Source organism: Zootoca vivipara, chromosome 1 (assembly GCF_965207765.1).
Source record: "Zootoca vivipara chromosome 1, rZooViv2.hap1.1, whole genome shotgun sequence".
NCBI lineage: Eukaryota > Metazoa > Chordata > Lepidosauria > Squamata > Lacertidae > Zootoca > Zootoca vivipara.
This window is the reverse complement of record NC_142582.1, coordinates 68,542,860-68,562,296: the sequence shown is the minus strand read 5'-3', so window position 1 is coordinate 68,562,296 and position 19,437 is coordinate 68,542,860. Positions and strand designations below refer to the sequence as shown.

At 41.7% G+C, this 19,437-nt stretch overlaps 1 protein-coding gene across 1 annotated transcript in view; it reads right to left on the bottom strand.

Annotated features, from left to right (window-relative positions):
- The window catches only part of MICAL2 (microtubule associated monooxygenase, calponin and LIM domain containing 2), a 147,776-nt gene that overhangs the window by 111,371 nt on the left and 16,968 nt on the right, over window positions 1-19,437 (bottom strand). The window contains exon 2 of the mRNA XM_088667510.1: window positions 4,104-4,461. Within this exon, the coding sequence (XP_088523636.1) occupies window positions 4,104-4,403 (300 nt within the window). The 5' untranslated portion in view covers window positions 4,404-4,461. The remainder of the gene's footprint in view (window positions 1-4,103; window positions 4,462-19,437) is intronic.

Genomic DNA, 19,437 nt, shown 5'->3' with positions numbered 1-19,437 from the left:
GACTTTTTCCACTCCACTGCAAAGCATGTTCGTCAATGTTGTTGTTATTTTTAAAGTCACCCGCCTTCACATTTCCTGTGAAGTTAAGCCAGAGCTTTGCCCTAGTCATTTTCACAGAACTGAAGGGTCACCTCTAGACAGTCACAGATCACAATGGCCTGAGACAGCACAGCAGAAGTTAAAACTAGCATACCAACTCCAGACATCTGGAATTACCTCAGTAGCACAGCATGCTTGTTACTTGTCTCACCCCACCACTATTGAAAGGGAGAAGGAATGAAATTGACAACACTACTATAAGAAGTGCCCTCACTTCTTTCCACTCTTCATCTGGCAGGATCGACAACAGCCTGCCTAGACTTTGTCAGCAAATATCAGCTCCAACCAGAATCATATAATCAAAAAAAGTCTTCTTCTTTTATATACACCTCAGCTAACCTTCTTGAAAAGTAATTAATGTTAAAGAAAAATTAACACAATGAAATAACTGAGGACAGCTTACTTTCCCCCTAGCACAGCAGTTCTAATTGTTCAGCATGACAAAACGGCCTGAGTAATAATCAGGTGGATGGAAGAAATGTTACAAGATCAGCATAGAATTAATTGTACTAGCAGACAGACATGAGTAAGCTCTGCCTGCCACCTAGTTTGGTTTGGAAAGTAATCTACATACTGTACTCTTCCTACAGTGCACTCTTATTTTTTACCAGATGGAAGACAACCTCAGAGCAGTGTGAAAGAAAGGACATTATTAATTCTCAGTTCCTGCTGTCCAGGATATGAATGAAGCATCATCTCATAAAAGCCATGATAAAATTTAAGTGCTCTGTGGGACCATCCACATAGTACCTACCTCCCCTGTACCCAACATAGTCTCCCTGAATCAAGAAATGTAATGGGCTTGAGTCTGATATGAAGACACATGAGGCCATCAGCTTGCTGAAGCTAAGCAGCCTCATGCAGGCTGCATGAAAAGGAGAGGAAGGGCAAGTCTCTTTAGGCAAATGGAAGTCTACTGCACAAATGTGATGACCTGTAGTCAAGTTAGTAAACCATGAAGCCTTCAGGAAGCTAGCAACTAAACCATCCACAAACTGTAAGGCTAAGTGAAAAGAACATTTGCCTTCAATGCAGAAAGCCCAGCTTCAATTCTAAGTAGGGCTGGGAATGTTCCCCGTCTGAAACCCTGGAAAACCACTGGAAGTCAGTGTAGACAATACTAGCAGTTAGCTTAGATGGTTAGAGTGTGGTGCTGATAATGACAATGTCACAAGTCTGATCACCAAATGGGCCACCTGCATATTTCTGCATTGCAGGGGGTTGGACTAGATGACCCTTGGGGTACCTTCCAACTCTTAATTCTACAAGTCCATGATTCTATGAGCAAGAAGGACCAAGGGGTTTTACTCAGTTTAAGGCAAGTTTCTATGTTCCTAAGAACTCCTCCTGGTTTTGACATGGCTTGAACAGACAGTCTGCTAAAAACTTCACATTTTGTCTGACAAGACCTCTCCTCCTTCCAGAGGGGAGGAGTTGTGAGCGGGAGCTGGTTCCCGCATCAGCAGGGGGGCATATTTGGCCCCCTGCGTCAGCTTTCCCCAGCTGTTGTGCCAAACCCTTCAGCTAGCCAATAGGGCTGGCTTGGGGGCGGGGTTTAGCCGCATTTAAGTGGCCGCAGCAGCGCTGGGGCTCCATTCTGCTTCCTGTTTTCGTCGGATCACCCGTCCATCCTCCCTTTAGGTCATTTCTATGCTTTTGACCTTGCTATGGACTTTGGTCGGTTGCCTTGGTTGCCCAGGGGGCCTGGTAGGAATTTTATCCATTTGGCAAATTGGCATCAGCCTCTTGGTTTTTTGCCTACGTCATAGCAAATCGTCACAACTTTTCTGGTATTGGCAGTTAGGCATTGGAATATGTGTGGTGTGTTGGAGGGCAGGTTGTGGCCATCACCTACCCCTCCCCTTGTTTGGGTATTCCGTTAGAGGGATCCGGCAGTTGTAGATCCTGTCCAATGCCCTGCTGGTGGCTAGGGCCATGGCACGACCCCCCGTAACGTCAGGGGAGGCTTCCAGTTGTATGTGCATCAACAAGCTCCTCCCACTGGTTGTTAACCCTCGAATGACCCCCCCCCCGCTGAGCGGGGTGGCGTCATGTATAGATTGTTTGATTCAAAGCCTAAGTCAATACCACTCACTTGCTGTAACCAATAAAGTTGTGGCCTTATTTAGCCCATTAACCTGAAATACATGTGTCCTTGTGTCTTATTTATCTCTATGCGGGTGTCGGGTCCTCGACTCACAAGTTATCAGTTTTCAAGAGACTTTTCAGATGTGAGGCTTAAAGCTATCATTGCTGCTTCGGCTTGCAATGCCAGGAAAAAAGCCTCAGTAGTTAATCCAAGTGAGCACTCTGTTTCCATTTCTACTTTTTCCTCTGTATTGATACAAACATGCACCTTGGAACTTCTCTCTAGCACAAAGCCTGAAGCGTAATTTTTATAGTATAATTTTATTGCCCTAATGTTAATACTTGGAAGATGTTTAACATACGTTGGTTAGCATCATAATAAAGTATCAAAAGGTAGGTTAGACTGAGACTTGACTTTGCACAAGACCACACTGATCTTCATGGCACTGCAAAGATTTGAACTGGGCTTTCCCACACTGGACCAGAGTCACTGGCCTGGGTTCAGTTCCCTGACTCTTGAACCCACAGTGAGACTCATTCACTGTTCAATATGCAAATATATTCCACCCAATTTCTCAAAGCCCACCAACTCCCCTGCAATTACTGCTATGCTGGCAAGTCATTTTACCATGATGGATCTATTAAGGTGCTAGTTCACAGGCTGGTACGTTTAACCTCCCGAAAACAGCATGACGTCAAAGTAATCACTGGGGAGTTGCTCTTGTCTGGATGCGCTTCCTATCATTCATGTGCCATAGATATATTTTCACAGCAGACTATGAATCATAAGCAAGGAATGCTTGCTAGATAGCAACAGTAAGTCTGCAGTCCATAGCCAGTGTTTTCATTTGCATTCCCCAGATTAAGCATTTTCATATATTCAGGCTGCTTACACCGATAAGCAGTAAAAACAAATCTGGCTCATTTATGGGCTAGTTTAAGTGACAGATACAGCTAATATATTAGCCAATGTTGTGCTTGTTTCATTTATTCATATTCTGTCCACTGCTTTCATTCTCCACCCCTGGCCCCTAGTATCATGAAGAGCCATTCCTCAGGGGGGAAATGGGACAACCCCATATTCACTGCTCAGAGCTCGAGGACATATATTATACAAATACAATAATAAACAAAGTCCTGCAAATTACAGAAGGATGCTGAATGAAATATCAAAGCTTAATAGACTGAAAGGCCTACCCAATCCCCCAGAGGCTCAGCCTTTTGGAAAGATGCTTCCTTTAGGCTGTGATATAAACTCACTGACAACTTCCTGTTAGGCCAACTAGCAGAAACTGCAGGGATGCTGTGGGTTATCAGCCAGATGTGTTTCCCACACTCCTTCCTCTCCTGGTTTTGATTTGAATGAAGTAACACATGCAGATAAGCCTCTTCGAAAGAGGAATAGATGAGGCAACCATAGACAGGCACATTAGATTTAAATTCATCACAAACGTAAGTGTTAAATCATCACTTTCTTGTGGTTGCATTTTGCTTCACCACTGTAAAGATTAAAGTAATTGGAAACATACATATAAAAATATATATATCCGATGATGGAAGACAAATGCACACAACCTGTGGGTTATGGCAAACTATGCATATGAATGGCAGTGGAGTGAACCAAGGGGACCTCTGATAGACTACCTGTGCAAGGGGAGATAAGCCAATGAAAGTTGCAAAAACATATGAAGATGAGGGAGGTGATCCAAAAACAGACCATAAAAAGCATGAACTATATGCTGGTCATCACAGGGGGGAAGTAATTAAGCAGTTAACAGATGCTGTAACAGTTACACACTTCCAAATTGTGGCTACCAGGCACAATTTGCAACTTGAACAGCACAGCATTGACATGCAGAAGAAGCAAGGATTCAACTTTCAAAGCAGAGCATCAGAATTAAAGTCTATGATCTTACCTTGGTGTTCACACAAGATTTTCCATGCTTATATTCCTTATGGCTTGCTCTTTTATCTAGCTTGTTCCACAAGGCTTTGGCCTTCCAACTGGTCACCTTTGATTTAAGTTTTGTATAAAAGTTCCTGTTGTCCAAAGGATCTAGTTCAAGTTGACGAGTGAGGATATTAAAGGCCTGGATTGTACCTTTGCATGTTGAGGCTTGGACAAAGTTTTCAAATATTTGGCCAGCTTGGCTATATTTCTCGTCGTCCTTTTCCCCCATGTTCCAAGTAGTAAAAGAAGAATATCCTAATGGCATGCTCTTAGGCTAGGGTTCAGCTGAAATATGCTATCAGGTTTTCGCAAGCATGTAACACCTAGGAAAAGACAGATATAGGTCAAGTTAGTGCCACCTTAGGACAAGATTCAAATCCTTACAAACTACAAGTTAAGAAGCCTGCGGGATACGAAGCACATTGTGGGAAGAAGCTATAGACCTTGAAGGACGAACACTTCCGAATAAATGAACACAGTAGTTTTTAACAAATTGTGTATCCTATATAAAACAGAACTCCCAAATAAGATGCTTCTGCTCTGTTTTATTTATAACTAGCTACTTTTGCAAAACTGCAATAGAAAGGACAGCAGATTTACCTTCTTCAGTGACAAGCTATTGCTTCTTTCCCACTCTCCTACAGCGTGGTTTTCAAAATGTCCTTAGCATTTGTTACTATCAGATCTCCCAGTATTTTTCTTACTTTAAGGATTGTAAGCATACTGACCCTTCAAACTGTGATAATTGAGATTCTCAGGATTTCATCAAGCACCCAAATGCAGTATCCGAGCAATATGTTTAATTTAACAACAATTAACTGATGCTCAGAATATACTTGTTGATCAGTTGTATAGTTTCTTGTAAGATAGCAGGAACGGCAACAAGCGAAGGTGCTGCTTGACATTTCCCTTCCTAACATTTTTGTCTTCAAAATTACCACCCCAAATTAATTTACACAAAACCAAAATCTTCTGAGTTCCCAAATAAGCTATGCTGTTGCCAAAATACACATCCTCAGGAAACATCACATAAAAAGGAGGAACAATCTTTATAGGATCTCTTCACAAGGTGGCAATCGCAATGGTTTCCCTCACCATTTCATTCTGTACTGAATCGGCTGTGCTGTTTTAGAAGTACAGTACATGTAAGGTTACAACTTAATAGGGCAAAGTACAGTCTAGTCGCAACACTCATGGTTAAGTGTTTCAAAGGTCAAGAACACTAACCATTTGTAACATCCAAGCTGTTAGAGGATTTGGGTTACTATAGGATTATTCGTCCAACACCCATCCACACCCTGATGTATTATGCACAATGCATTCTTGAGGCATCCTTTTTTGCACAATTTATTTAGACAACAGTGTTTGTGAAGGATGCTCACTCTGCACTATGATAGAATAAGTCTTTAAGGTGCTACTGAAGGAATTTTTTTATTTTACTATGATAGAATAAATTCCTGTTCCCTTTGCACCAGGCTGTTTATTCTAGCACATGATTCTCCTTTGCATTGATAGCCTACATCTGTAAAGTTGTCTGAGCCTAAGGCATGAATAAAATTCCTGCCCAGAAAAGATCACAAAAGTGAAGCTCCTCAGTATTTTTAAGTATTTTTAGGGAATTGTTTCTGTCAAGCTCAGACGATTAACACAACTTTTTTAAAGGTCTGGTGTGACATGTATATTTCTTACTCAATTTATTTATTACTTTTTAATGAAAATATGTCTTTTTGTGGCTGAGCATCCCAATGAGAAACTCATGTCTCACATTGTAATTGCTTCAATTACACCCCTAATCTCATCTTTTAGCAACATTGTCCAACAGTACCATAATGTTTTTTAGCAATGCTGCCCAAGGAGGACTTTTATTTTGGAACACAGTATTTCATCTGTCACAGGACAAATTATTCTGCCTGATCAATCCTTGGCGCTTCTAAAGATCCAATCTTCTTAGAAGCAAAAGTTGATTCACTGGGAGTTGGTCACATTACCTCACTGCAACTCATTTGCAGTTGCTGGTCATTGGAAAATGTGGATTTTCTATCAAAGATTGGCTTCATTTTTTTTTAGAGCATGGCCTTATTGAAGAGACTTGCTTATCAAAGCCATGTTGTGAGAGTGATAATCAGAAGAGATACATTTCAGCTTATCTGGGGGCTTATCATATCCTATCTGAACAAGGATGAGATCCTGTTGCAACTTCTAGCAAGTCAAGTCATGAAGTGGAAGGGGTTTATAAGGCGCTATTTGGTAATTCTATACTTGACATTCTCATGAATGGTACTTTATTCTGCTTGGTCAGGTTTTTTATGTTGTACATTCATGAATATAAAAAAAAGAATTACCGGGTAAGAGGAAGTGGATAAAAGGCACTGCCAAATAATTGCAGTGAATCAGAGCAGTCAAAGTATAAAATCTCTCTCCCTACATTGGTAATATTGCTAGACATTTCTTACCTCACTACAGTCAATGTGACGCCTTCCAAATGTTGTTGGACTCCCCCAACTCCCATCAGCAACAGCAAGCATGGTCACTGGCCAAGAATGATGGAAGATAAAGTCCAGCAACACCTGGAGGACATCAACTTGGTGCCTCCAGCTTACTTGTGCAAGATTGTTCTTCATTCACTACAGAACATGAGCTCCACCAAACAACCTCCCCTCCTCCTGGAAAGAGTCTGCGCAGCCCCCTATTATTTTATCTGTACTAACCAGAGAATTCTAATCTGTCACTCTCCCAGCTCATAATATTAACCTTACTTTATTCAGCAATGCAAAAGAAAATGCACAAGATTGCTGCCCCATTACTATAATGGATTCTAATTTCAAAATCACAAAAAATGCTTGATATTGTGCTTGGATATGAAGTTGAGAGGAGGAGAGGCAAATGGTCTTATATGATTGCAATATTTTACAAAAATGAAGGGGATAAGCACGACACATTCACTACCAAAACATAACAAACTGGATGTATTACGTGATGGGAAGCTTTCCATCTCCATCAAGCCATTCAGTGTGACAAGAACATCAGCGTGCATCCAACCATCATGGTTTCGATAAGTCTCGATTTTGTCCTATTTCAGAACAGTGCTTCTGCACAGACAAATTATGAGTGGCCGTAACAGGTCCCTCTTCCCACCCAGCTCTGCTCTGTGGGGTACACACACCTGCGTTCAGCACGTCACACCGTTACGATGTCTCGTGAGCTCCTGTGCAGCCCACTTCCCTAGCACTCCTTTACTACCCAAAGGAAGAAAAGCTGGAGAGGCTTATGGAAGGTGCAAACAGGTTTATCCTCACAGTAACCTGCTGCATTGACCACTCTTATGCGCACACTGTGGGAGAAGAGGGAAACAGGAACAGGGATTTGTTTATGCCCGCTGGAGAGCCTTCTGTGCATAGGCACTTCCCAAAGGATTGGATTGAAACTTCTGTTTTTCTAAGGCTTTGAGTTAGTATTATCAGGAGCAACGACAGAACCTCTGTAGAAACTGTTTGCTTTGGCCTTTCTCCATCACCTCGTTCTTTCAAAATGATGAGCTGCTATTCTTCTTCTTAACACAGTGTTTATAATACAGTAAGCAAAGCTTTGCAAGCAAGTCAGCAACCCTTCTGAAAAGATCATTTCTCTTGCTCGGCACTTTGCAGAGTCATGTGCTGCAAGCTAGTGCTTATATTCTGCAATACTAATTTGCCTTGCATTTATTGCAGCACAGGTTTCAGGCCATCTATTTCCTTTTATTCTTGAGGCCAACTCTTCGGGTGCAGGGACCTGTCTATGTTATGGTTGAACAAAACCTAGTAGGCAAACTCTTGGAATACTTGGGAGGGAAACACTGAGGAGGGACAGTGCCTGATTTGCATGCAAAAAGATTCATGTTCAATCCACAGTATTCCCAGTTAACAGGATCAGGTAGTGGAGGGGGAGAGACCCTGGAGAGTTGCTGCCTGAGAGCAGAAGATACTGGGCTAGATGGACCAATGGTCTGACCAGGCATAGTAAGGCAGTTTCCCAGTGGATCTTAAGCATTTGCCATTTCCCCTGCACAGCTCCAGTTGTGCCGCAACTCATTAGTCCATACAGAGCACCTGGAGCAGTGGTGGCCTACATGGTACCCTCCAGATGCTGTTGGATTCCAACTCCCATCAGCCCCAACCAGCATAGCCAATGGCTAAGGATGCTGGGAGTTGTAGGCTGATGCTATACAGTCTGACAATGTCTAAAGCTAGAAAGTCACGTGGGTTCAGCTGTTTCAAGGAAAGTCATCTCCTAGGTTCAGCTGGTGCCACTTCAGATCCTTTAAGGAAAAATGTCTCATTCTATCAAGCCTCAGGATGGTGGCCACCAGACGCATGAGGCCCTTTCTAAATGTTTTTGTCTTCCTAAATTCCACCACTAGTTCTCAGCACGAAAAGTTCCATCCCCACTGCACCACCAATGCTGTCTGACTGAAAGAGAACCAAAGAAGCAGAAGTCTCATGGGCCGTTGCTCTCCCATAATTTTCTGTGTATTTAGGGAAGCTCACCACGCACTTTTGAAGATGGTGACAACAGCTCTTGGAACACAAATCACCAACTATTAATGATTTTAATTCTCAGCAATCTTAAAATGATTTATTTTAAAATGATTTAAAATTATGAGGTCACAAAAGATGACTTAACCCACAGCCAAAAACTGGAATCCAAAATAGTGTGTAGGACACCACCAGTAGGAGGAACTGCTGCCTGGAAAGCGACCGCCAAAGGAAAAGCAACCCTTTGGAGTGATCCTTCAGAACCCCATAATAAATAATAATAATAATAATATATTATTATTTATACCCCGCCCATCTGGATGGGCTTCCCCTGCCACTCTGGGCGGCTTCCAACAAACATTAAAATGCATCAAATATCACAGATTAAAAACTTCCCTAAACAGAGCTGCCTTTAGGTATTTTCTAAATGTCAGGTAGTTGCTTATCTCTCTGACCTCTGATGGGAGGGTGTTCCACAGGGTGGGTGCCACTACCGAGAAGGCCCTCTGGCTGGTTCCCTGTAGCTTTGCTTCTCGCAGTGAGGGAACCCCAGAGACTCTGCTCTGCTGGAAACAGCAAAAGGAACAGCAACCGGGATAAATTCTGATCCCCAACACTGTTTTTCTATTATATATGCAACTTTAGTGTTCTGATGCTTCATTTTGCCACGTTGTGTTTTGTTCTCTATTATAAGCAACTTTGCGTATTATTTTAACAGAAAAGCAGGACGTAAATATTAAATTTAATCTCTTCATATATAAGGGCTGTATGTGCAAACCCTACTAGTGCACCCTGCCTATTCAGCCAGGTCAGAGAATACAGGTAGGGCTACAAATATCACAGAAATCCAAGTTTCAAATGTTTATGGAATGTTGAAAGTCAGGCTTGTGATCTCATAGTATCCGTTGGCGGCTGAAAGTTAGCTGTTACCTAGCTGCATAAGCCTTAAAGAAACAGCAACCATCTGAATATAGTATTTACATTATTTTACCTTTACTGTGCATAAGAAATAACAATTTGTTATGCTATTTGCTAAGCAGCACAGTCTCGATGCCTGGTGGCAGTGGTTAGGAGGTTTTGAAATGCAAGAGTGGTTGGCAGTGAGAGCAAAACAGGAATCCCGCCAGACACCTGGTAAATCAGCAGTGGTAAATCAAATATGGTTCTCCACATACAGAGAGAGGTAATTTCACCAGTCTTCTTGTCTGGGATAGAATCCACCAACCTTACCTTGAGTATCCCCTAAAGCAGGCATCCCCAAACTGCGGCCCTCCAGATGTTTTGGTCTACAACTCCCATGATCCCTAGCTAACAGGACCAGTGGTCGGGGAAGATGAGAATTGTAGTCCAAAACATCTGGAGGGCTGAAGTTTGGGGATGCCTGCCCTAAAGTATTGAGCCCTACTCTGTGTGCTGAAAGAGAGGATGATGTGTACCTCAGAAAATTAAACCACTACGGTATATTGCCCAGACTGCAGTTAAGAACCAGTGAAGTACTAGGAAAGACAATAGGGGTTGGTGGATAGCTCAGGTCTTGCTTGCCAGGTTTCCTTCAGACATCTGGTTGACCATTGTGAGAACAGGATGCTGGACCACTGACCTAATCTAGCATGCTCCTATGATCTATGGCCAATGACTAAGGGAGCAGTACAGCTCATGTTGCAACTAACAGGCTGAATCCCCACCTAGCCCAGCAATCCTGTCTCAACCCTGAGTCTTCATTATGCTAACCTGTACAGTATTTCTAAGGAAGATGCTTGTCTATTGATCTAGGAAAGCAGATACACATTTTTTCTATGAGAGTACAGTGGATTGAGCCTCCAATTTTAATCGGGGGGTGGGGTGGAGGGAGGGACTGTATCCCAGGACAAGAAGTCTGGAAAATACTGCCCTAAGACATTTATACATCATAATTCAGTGGTTAACACATATTCTCTCCTAAACAGTATTTATGGGTCACTGTATATTTTTTATCACCGTGCTGCTTCATTTACAGTAATCTTAACTTTTAGCTCAATTCCTGGACATAATGTTTTTTCCATGTTATATTCCTGGGATATTGTCAGCACTACTAAAGCAAGTCCCTATGTGGTGCTCCAATTTCTTTTTATTACAAAGGCTAAGCATTCTCTCTGCCTTTATTTCCTGCCTTTGCTTTAAAGCTCATCCAAGACACACAGTAAGGCTAACTAAAGTTAGCTTTAAAGCTATCTAGCAACCTTTAATTTAAAAAAAGTTTTAAAATAGCCTCCATGTTTATAGAAAAGCTACCCACAACCATTTTATATTGAACTAAATTAGCCTAATATTATGATCCTCATGGGTAGCACTTTCCAAGATGTGAAGCAAATTCATGTTAATTGATTGCAAAGTTCACTCTGAAAACCTTCTAGCTATAGTTGTAAATTGCTGCAGTCAAACAGTGTTGGAGCATTGAAGAGGAGAGTATGTGCTGGTTGTTGTTTTTTAACCATTTTCTTTTTTTTTAAAAAAAAGGTTTGCCAGTATTTGCTCTGGTGCTCAGTAAGAAAAAGCTCAAATGCCTAAGCACTCGAACTTACTCACATGTTACTCACATGTAGGCCATAAGTGTGTAGAGTAAGGAACACAGTGAAAGGAACCTTTCACTGTGCGTGGCTGTGAGAGAAGCAAGCCTGGCACACAAGCACCTGCTTGCAAGTAGGGGCTCCACACAATTGGGATACCACATGGTCAAGTGCCCTGGTCCTCCAGAGCCCCTACTCAAAGGCAGGTATTCACATGCTGAACAGCACACTCTTCTCAAAAAATGAGAAGGAAGCAATGTCCCAGGCAGAGCTAAAAGCACGGCCTGACTTTATACACTTATGCCCTACACATGAGTAATACATTGACAGGGTTAGTCTGTCTGTGCGTGTCTTTCATAACATGTATGTTTTACAGACCAGGGAAAGAAAGAGCCATGCAATAATCACCTTCTTCTGGAAAGTGGAAATATTGAAAGCTGTTTACTCAATTTCGGATTCCGCTCATTGTTATTTTGTCATTGAATATTGCAGCAATATTCAATACCCATATGCATGTGATTAACTAACAGCCCCATCACTTTTAGTCACCCGCCAGCCAATTTTAATCAACCACCAAAGCTTTGTTGGCCCTTTAAAACTTGAAGCTGAAGTAATAAAGTGAATGCTTTGCATATCACTAAGTAGCAATGATTGAAGTCTGAGATAAAAGCCACAAGTAACCACATCCCTTAAAGAGGAACTAAGTCCATCTGGATGCGTACCTTTCATCATCATCTTGATCTTGCTGAAAAGAGGAAGAGGACAAAGGAGTAGTTTCTTTCTCTCTAATCTTGAAGGCAAAGCGATAGCAATCAACAATGATGTATTTATAACAAATCAGTAAATGGCATTAAAACTAAGAATTTGACACAACCCTCCTTACAAGTTGGTAGTTCACTAGGGAAAAGATCCAGAAGTAGTCCACACCCAAAACTCTTTTCCTTCATTGTCAGGAATATCATGGCTTGAAGGTTCAAGAGTAATTTAATCAAGTTATACATTATTCTCCCTCCCACTTCATCAGATTTTTAATTAACTATATTCGAGATTAAGTTCATTATCTCCAGTGCATTGTTATTGGCAATTTCTGCTAATAAGGTACACAGCATATTCTGATCACCTACCAGTAAATTAAAAAAAAATGGGGGAGGAGGATGAAAATTAGAATCTTCTCACTGATACGCTTTACATACTGTTTACTATTATTAGGCATGCTTGTAGTGGTTTTGAGTGGGTTTTTTTTAAAAAAAAAAGTAAAGTTCTGCTCTAATTTTAAAAGTCTGCAATATTCAGTGTACAATCTTTCAACACAAGCAATATTTTAAATTTAATTCCCCAGATTTCCGCTGAATTGTCCCCCTCTTTTTTAAATGGTGTTATATTTGGCCATGATCTTAGTCATGATCATGGCCACTGATCCCATCACCTCCTGACAAATAGAAGGGGAAGAAATGGAGGCAGTGAGAAATTTTACTTTCTTGGGTTCCATGATCACTGCAGATGGTGACAGCAGTCACGAAATTAAAAGACGCCTGCTTCTTGGGAGAAAAGCAATGACAAACCTAGACAGCATCTTAAAAAGCAGAGATATTACCTTGCCAACAAAGGTCCGTATAGTTAACGCTACGGTTTTCCCAGTAGTGATGTATGGAAATGAGAGCTGGACCATAAAGAAGGCTGATCGCCAAAGAATTGATGCTTTTGAATGATGGTGCTGGAGGAGACTCTTGAGAGTCCCATGGACTGCAAGAAGATCAAACCTCTCCATTCTTAAGGAAATCAGCCCTGAGTGCTCACTGGAAGGACAGATCCTGAAGCTGAGGCTCCAATACTTTGGCCACCTCATGAGAAGAGAAGACTCCCTGGAAAAGACCCTGATGTTGGGAAAGATGGAGGGCACAAGGAGAAGGGGATGACAGAGGATGAGATGGTTGGACAGTGTTCTCGAAGCTACCACCATGAGTCTGACCAAACTGCAGGAGGCAGTGCAAGACAGAAGTGCCTGCTGTGCTCTGGTCCATGGGGTCACGAAGAGTCGGACACGACTAAACAACAACAACAATATTTGACCAACCCAAACATCAGGTGAAGAGGCCAATCCTAGGGACAAATTATGTATTTTTATAGAATCAAGATGTGACATTTCTGAACTCTTGGGTGGGTACTAATTGAACCTGGAAAGGTATCTGCATTGAATAAGTCTACAACTTCTCCTCTTGTCACCAATTTGTAATAACTTCCCTGACTTCCTTCCTGAAAATATCAGTACATGCACAGGTATCCGCCATGCATCTTTCACAGTGTAGACAGACACAAAGAATTCAGCTCCTTGCAGCAACCTCCTGATATAGCATCAATCTATAATGTGTACTGAAAATATCAACATTAACGTTAGCCAGCCAACCTTATCAAGATGTTATCAGCTGTAGTATTGCTAAACAATTGCCAGAAACAAGTTTGGCTTAAGCACAGGGATGACAGGCCCAAACTTGCCAGCCATTCCAGCTATTTGTTTCATCTACAAGCAAAACTTGTTTCTCTAGGTTTCCCAACATCCACCCAGAGGCAGAGAAGATCAACTGGGGTGAAAAATCCTCAACATTCAGGAAGGTTCAACAGGAGCCAATTACATTCATGTTGCTTCTAAATAACATGAAAGGAGCAAACCCTGTCCATAGATCCCATCTAGTTCCCTTCCCAATATTTCTGCAAATACCGGTGAGAACAAAGCCAAGGAAGTAAGGAGCAGCAATTAGAAATATGGATGAGGGACAAAAGATTTCCAGTTTATGGCAGGAGGTCTGGTGTTTAGTTTCCCAAGAATCTGCGGACCTTCTAAGCTGCTTATCTCATTGAGCCCCATTTGCTTACTAGTTGGCCAAAAACTGAACGAACTTAGTCTACACCACTGCACATAGATGCTGTATGACTGAAGAGTAAGCTATGACCATAGGTGTAAACACTGTGATGGGAGTGTGTAATTTGTGGTTAAAAGTCGGATTAATTTAGGAAGCAGGTGACAACAACCCTTAAATTCCTCTTCAGACTTTCCCAGAATTCTCCGTCACTTAATGAGCACATGGCATGCATGATAGCAAAACAAGGTCAGAGAACAAACTAAACTCAGAAATCCAAGTCAGTGTCAACAGTATGCAGGGGCACTTTATCTAGTTTTGTTCCCCTTTCCAGATTCCAAGAGAGCTTCTAATTTGACCAATACTTCATAGTGATATTTAATTAAAGAAAAGTAACAAGCTTGGCTCTAGTTATGCTCTTACCATATGTGAATAACAAAGGCTCATTGCAATAACATTGCTAACACGTTTGCAAAGCTAATCAAGGTCTGGTATGATTTCAAATGGGATGGAGGACCTCATGATGAGATAGCTGTATTGCAAGGAGTTGGACTAGATGGCCCTTTTAGTCCGTTCCAACTCTACAAGTCTATGATTCTATCATGTAGGAAGCTGTATTTCAACTCCCATCAAATTCAACCTTATTTTTTAAAAACAAAAAATAAAAGGAAAACATATCTTGGTTGAAAGCCAACAGTTTTAAATATATGGTCTTTAATGCAAGAACGCCAAGAACAGTAGTCAGAAAGCCAATTAAAATAAAGTTTTATAGTGACTGAATAAAGTACAAAAGATTCTGCTTATTGGCTCTGTATGCTGAACTATTAAGGCCTGGTTTGGGCATCGCGGTAAGTCCTAGATGCAAACTATGGCTTACACTGAACACGAATCATGCTAATGCATTTTGTTCAAATCTCTCATTCCCCCACTCTCCCTTTTGCCAACCAGGAAAAAAACAAAACACAGTGCTAACTAATCATTATCTGCAAACCAGCACCCATGGTTTGTTTCCCTCCAAACAACTCACAAAAGGAAGCCAAGGTTTGTAATGTAACATTAAGCCAGCACTGTAATCTGCTTTCTCCCCAGCTGGCAAAGGGCAGTGGGGATTGGGCACGATTTGAGCAGTGTGCACTTTCACACTGCTCACTCGGCAGTAAAGCATAATTTGTTTTGTGGTTATAGCTTACTATTATGTGCAAGCATGTATTTAACAAAGCTGTATCAAAATCAGGGGGCAACCTTGGACATACGTTTATCATACTGCATCCCATAGATGCGTGGGTAGTGCACAAGCAGGAATCCAAACCACCAAAGCAATAGTATCCTATCAAAGGCCCACCCAATGAGCTGAGCAGAGTGGAGATTTTAATTTGGACCTCCCACTCTCAAACCACCATGGTCATCAAGTCACAGCATCAAATGCTAGTCTAAGAAAAGTCTCAGCCCAGCCTACTATCACATTGCTGTTGAAGGAATGACTGTGGATTTTGTGTTTTGTTTTTGTAAAGTGAGTAATATTTTCCCACACATGATACATAACCTAGCTCGAGGCATTTTGATAGAGCAGGGAGAGCATTTAAAAAGCAATACTACTTTTGAATGTGTGCGCGTGCACACACATAAAAACGTCTTTCAGTACATAATATCACTTTCACAAAGACTTGTGTATGGAGGCACTAGGTCTTAAGCATCATGAAGTTTTGACTTCAGAAGGCTCCATGGATACCCGTTTTCTTGTCTGTGCTCTATTTTTCTAGGTTGTTGTCATATATTATGCACACTTTGTCTTTGTTTCTTGCTGCTGTAAATATTTTACACCACTTCATTTCCATTTATATAGGTTTTTTCCTTCCAACATACAAACTCTTATGCTGCTCTGCTGTTTCAACAAATATGTCCTGTAATAGCGAATTTATACGTAAGAAATAACATAACAAAAACTGGCGACAAAGTCAGGGCACTTCATGCATGTTAAGAGGTGCTGAAAGAATCATGTGCTTCTCCATGATATGTTTCCACTGTAGCATGCAAGATTGGGGCAAGGTCATGAATTCCCCACCCCATCCCAGGATGCACCCGCCTTCCAGATATGAGAACAGCCAGTGACTCTCCTTCTCCCCTTCCTAATACATTATGGGCGAAGGAGGAAGCACAACTCACTCCCACTTCCTGTTTCTTGTAATGTCTAAAGCATCTCAGCAAGCATTCAAACACCTACTACAAATCACAAGTTGTCTGTTTCAACATCCACTGCCATATTCCACCTTTAAAGCACGTGAGGCTCTTGCACCTGCAGGTACTGTGAACATTCCTGCTTAATATGACGATAATGATCAGAAGTTAAGGGCAAATGACAAATTTGCTACAGACAAGCCAAGTTATTTTGCAACAATTATTCAATGTGCTAGCACCAATCTTGGATCTCAAATTTCTAAAGGAAAAAAAGAAGAGTCTAAAAAGAAAACCCTGCAAAGATTCATTTTAAATAGGGAGTTGTTTTACATTTTTACATTTCTATTCCACAATTCATTCCAAGGCAGTGTACATGTGGCTCCCTGGCAGTCTCCCATTCAGACACTGGTCAGATCCAGACCTGCTTAGCTTCAGGTCATGCGTCTTCAGACCATGCAAATTGTTCCCTCTTTAAACATATTACAATATTGTCCTGGGGGGAGGCACACCTCTTAGCTCCTGAACGCTACTCAAGAGAAAAAGTTAATACCTATTTTCTGTGCCTAAGTTATAGACTGAACAACTGCATGTCTTGCTCTACATATTGTGGCCTGGCAAGAATGTTGGAGCCATCAGCTGATTTGTGGAGTGGCACAGCAGCTACTACCGGTATAGCTAGAGGGAAAGAGTAATCCTCCAACGAGATCTTGGGCCCCCTGCACAGCCCAGTGAGATCTCGGGGAAGGGTAGACTGGTGGCCCTTCATCTAAAAGGACTGGCTACCATTCTGCCCAGCCTTCTTCCTCCTCACCATAAGTAGGGCAAACTTTCTCAGTCCTCCCTCCTTCAGTTTAAAGGCTCCCTCTAAGACTTCCAGTGGTCACTGGTTTACAAGGTCAGAAAGGAATTTTATTCTCAACTGCAACTGGCTCTAGGTTGGGAGAATTTGCCTTTCTCCCAGTGAAGAGCTCATGTTTGTTAGGCATCTTGTCTTCATTGTCAGAATTTGGGCAGAAGCGGCATTGAGTAGAGAGAATATGTAAAAAGGGAGGTCCTTAAGGGGCCTGAAGGGTGAACAACCCAGGTCCTAGCAGCCAAGCTGGTCAGTAGCTATCTAAAGCTATTAGCCTGTTTTGTGCCATGCTGGGTCCTTAATAACTCCCCATAAAATACCCCAGCAGTGCTATGGGGATCAAGACGTTCCTTGGTCAACAGAGTCTGTCCTAATGCCAGGCCAGGGCTACCTATTTCTGTTAGTCAATAAATCTGTGGCCAATTTTCACCCACATACATATCCTGGTCTATTATTTGGCTTGTACCCTCACCTGGCCTTGAAGGGGGCTGCCAGGACAAATGCCCCGGAAGTGGTTTTCCACAACAGGATGATGCAGAGCATTGTTCCATTTGCCAGGTACAAGTACTAGTACCAAGACTACGGTCAGATCAAATTGTTTCTGCTTTTCTACAATTAACTGCAGTTTACAATGAGTTCACTGTTTTCTGCTGCAGCAAAAGATGCCAAGTATTAGCAATAAAGCTTGGAATAAGAGTGTGGTGAGAGAAATCGGACCATAAGCCACAGTCACATGATGCCCTACCACAATCACTTCATTTGTTGCCCAGTACAGAATTAGTGTCAAGCCATCAGTTGTGGCAGCCATGAGCATATAAAATATAAAAGGTACAAGTCAGCAACAGACGAAATAAAATTTAGTTTCAAATGCATGGGACAATTCAGATTACTTTTATAACCCTAGGTGGGTTGCTGTGCTCCTGGGGAAACATTATTTCCCTATGCATAGCTGTAGAATAGGGCAATAACGTTTTCTCAACACAGGGCCAGTTCAGTCATTTAGTCAGTTTATTAAAGCATACTGCTCACTCCCAGCTTACAAAACTGGCCCTATTTTTGGAGGAGTGTTTGTGTGTGTGTGTGTGTGTGTGTGTGTGCTCTCAGAGGTTAGTCACATTCACATAAATCATCATATCAAACCTTTAACCTGCTTAGACATGTCATTGAGTCATTGTCATTGAGTGGAATCATAAAAGCAAGCAAACAAACAAACAAAACCTAAAGAAAATGTCAAAGCTGGTAACACCAGCAAAGTTCATCTACACACCCAAATGAGGCAGCAGAGCCACTGATAGGCCATTCTGGCAACGTGGAAGCCAAGCACAAAAAAAATAAAAAATCAAACCAGCTTCATGCACACACAAAAAAGAATCATCATGATCTATCAGAGTTAAAACAGCATCAGTGTGAATCTGCAGAAAGGGAAGCTACCATGGCTGAAGGCATTTCTTTCTCTTAAGAGAACTTTAAAAACCACAAAAAGTTTCAAAAGCAGGAGAAATTCTTTCAGTGTGTCATGTAGAGAATATCTACTTCTGTTTTACAGCAGGAGAGCAGAGGATAACTGCAAGATGCCTTCACAGTAACTGAGCACGATCCTTTTGAGAGTAGATGTGATGAATAAATCTTATCAGAAGTATGAGGTGCACTGGCTAATTCCTATGGAATTCCCAGTGCTGTTCACCTTTGTCCATGTGTACAGTCTCACTGCTGCATGCTGGATATTAGTCATCTGCAGGTTAAAAGGTTGGATCTGAGCACGCCTGCAAGGCAAGGCAGGTATCCAAAACAGGTCATCATCTAATTAGGACTTTGGTTAAGCCTCTCTTTTTTTTTTCAAGAGTTGTTTTGACAAGCCAAAGAAGTTCAGTGTGTCAACATTTTCAGCCCTTGGAAATAGAGCAGATTGGTGCGATCACATGTTCTGTTGGGCAAAATCTGATGATCTGCTGTACACATGGAGCAAGCATAAGAGGGCAAAATGCCAAGCAAGCATAACTGACAGATCATGTTTACATTTCCCAAATGTAAGTCTTGAATTCTTATTGTTAATCATTCATTGCCTTGCGACAGGATAGCAGTTTCACTCTCACAGGACACTCTCTCCAACTCCAGTTACCCCTCACCCCAAATTCTCTGAATAGTGCCCATGAGCACTGCTGCTCATCATCACACAGGGCTGATATTCTCACTCTCGGAAGCTAATCCACTGCTTTGAGTGTCTTAATAGGATCATGACAGACTGTGTCAGCTGGAAAGAGCATATATGAAAACCACAGAAGGGAAGTCGTATTTTTATGCATGGAAAGACTGCTGGATCTTACTGTGCAGGAAAAGTAGAAAGGCCTTTATCAAGCAA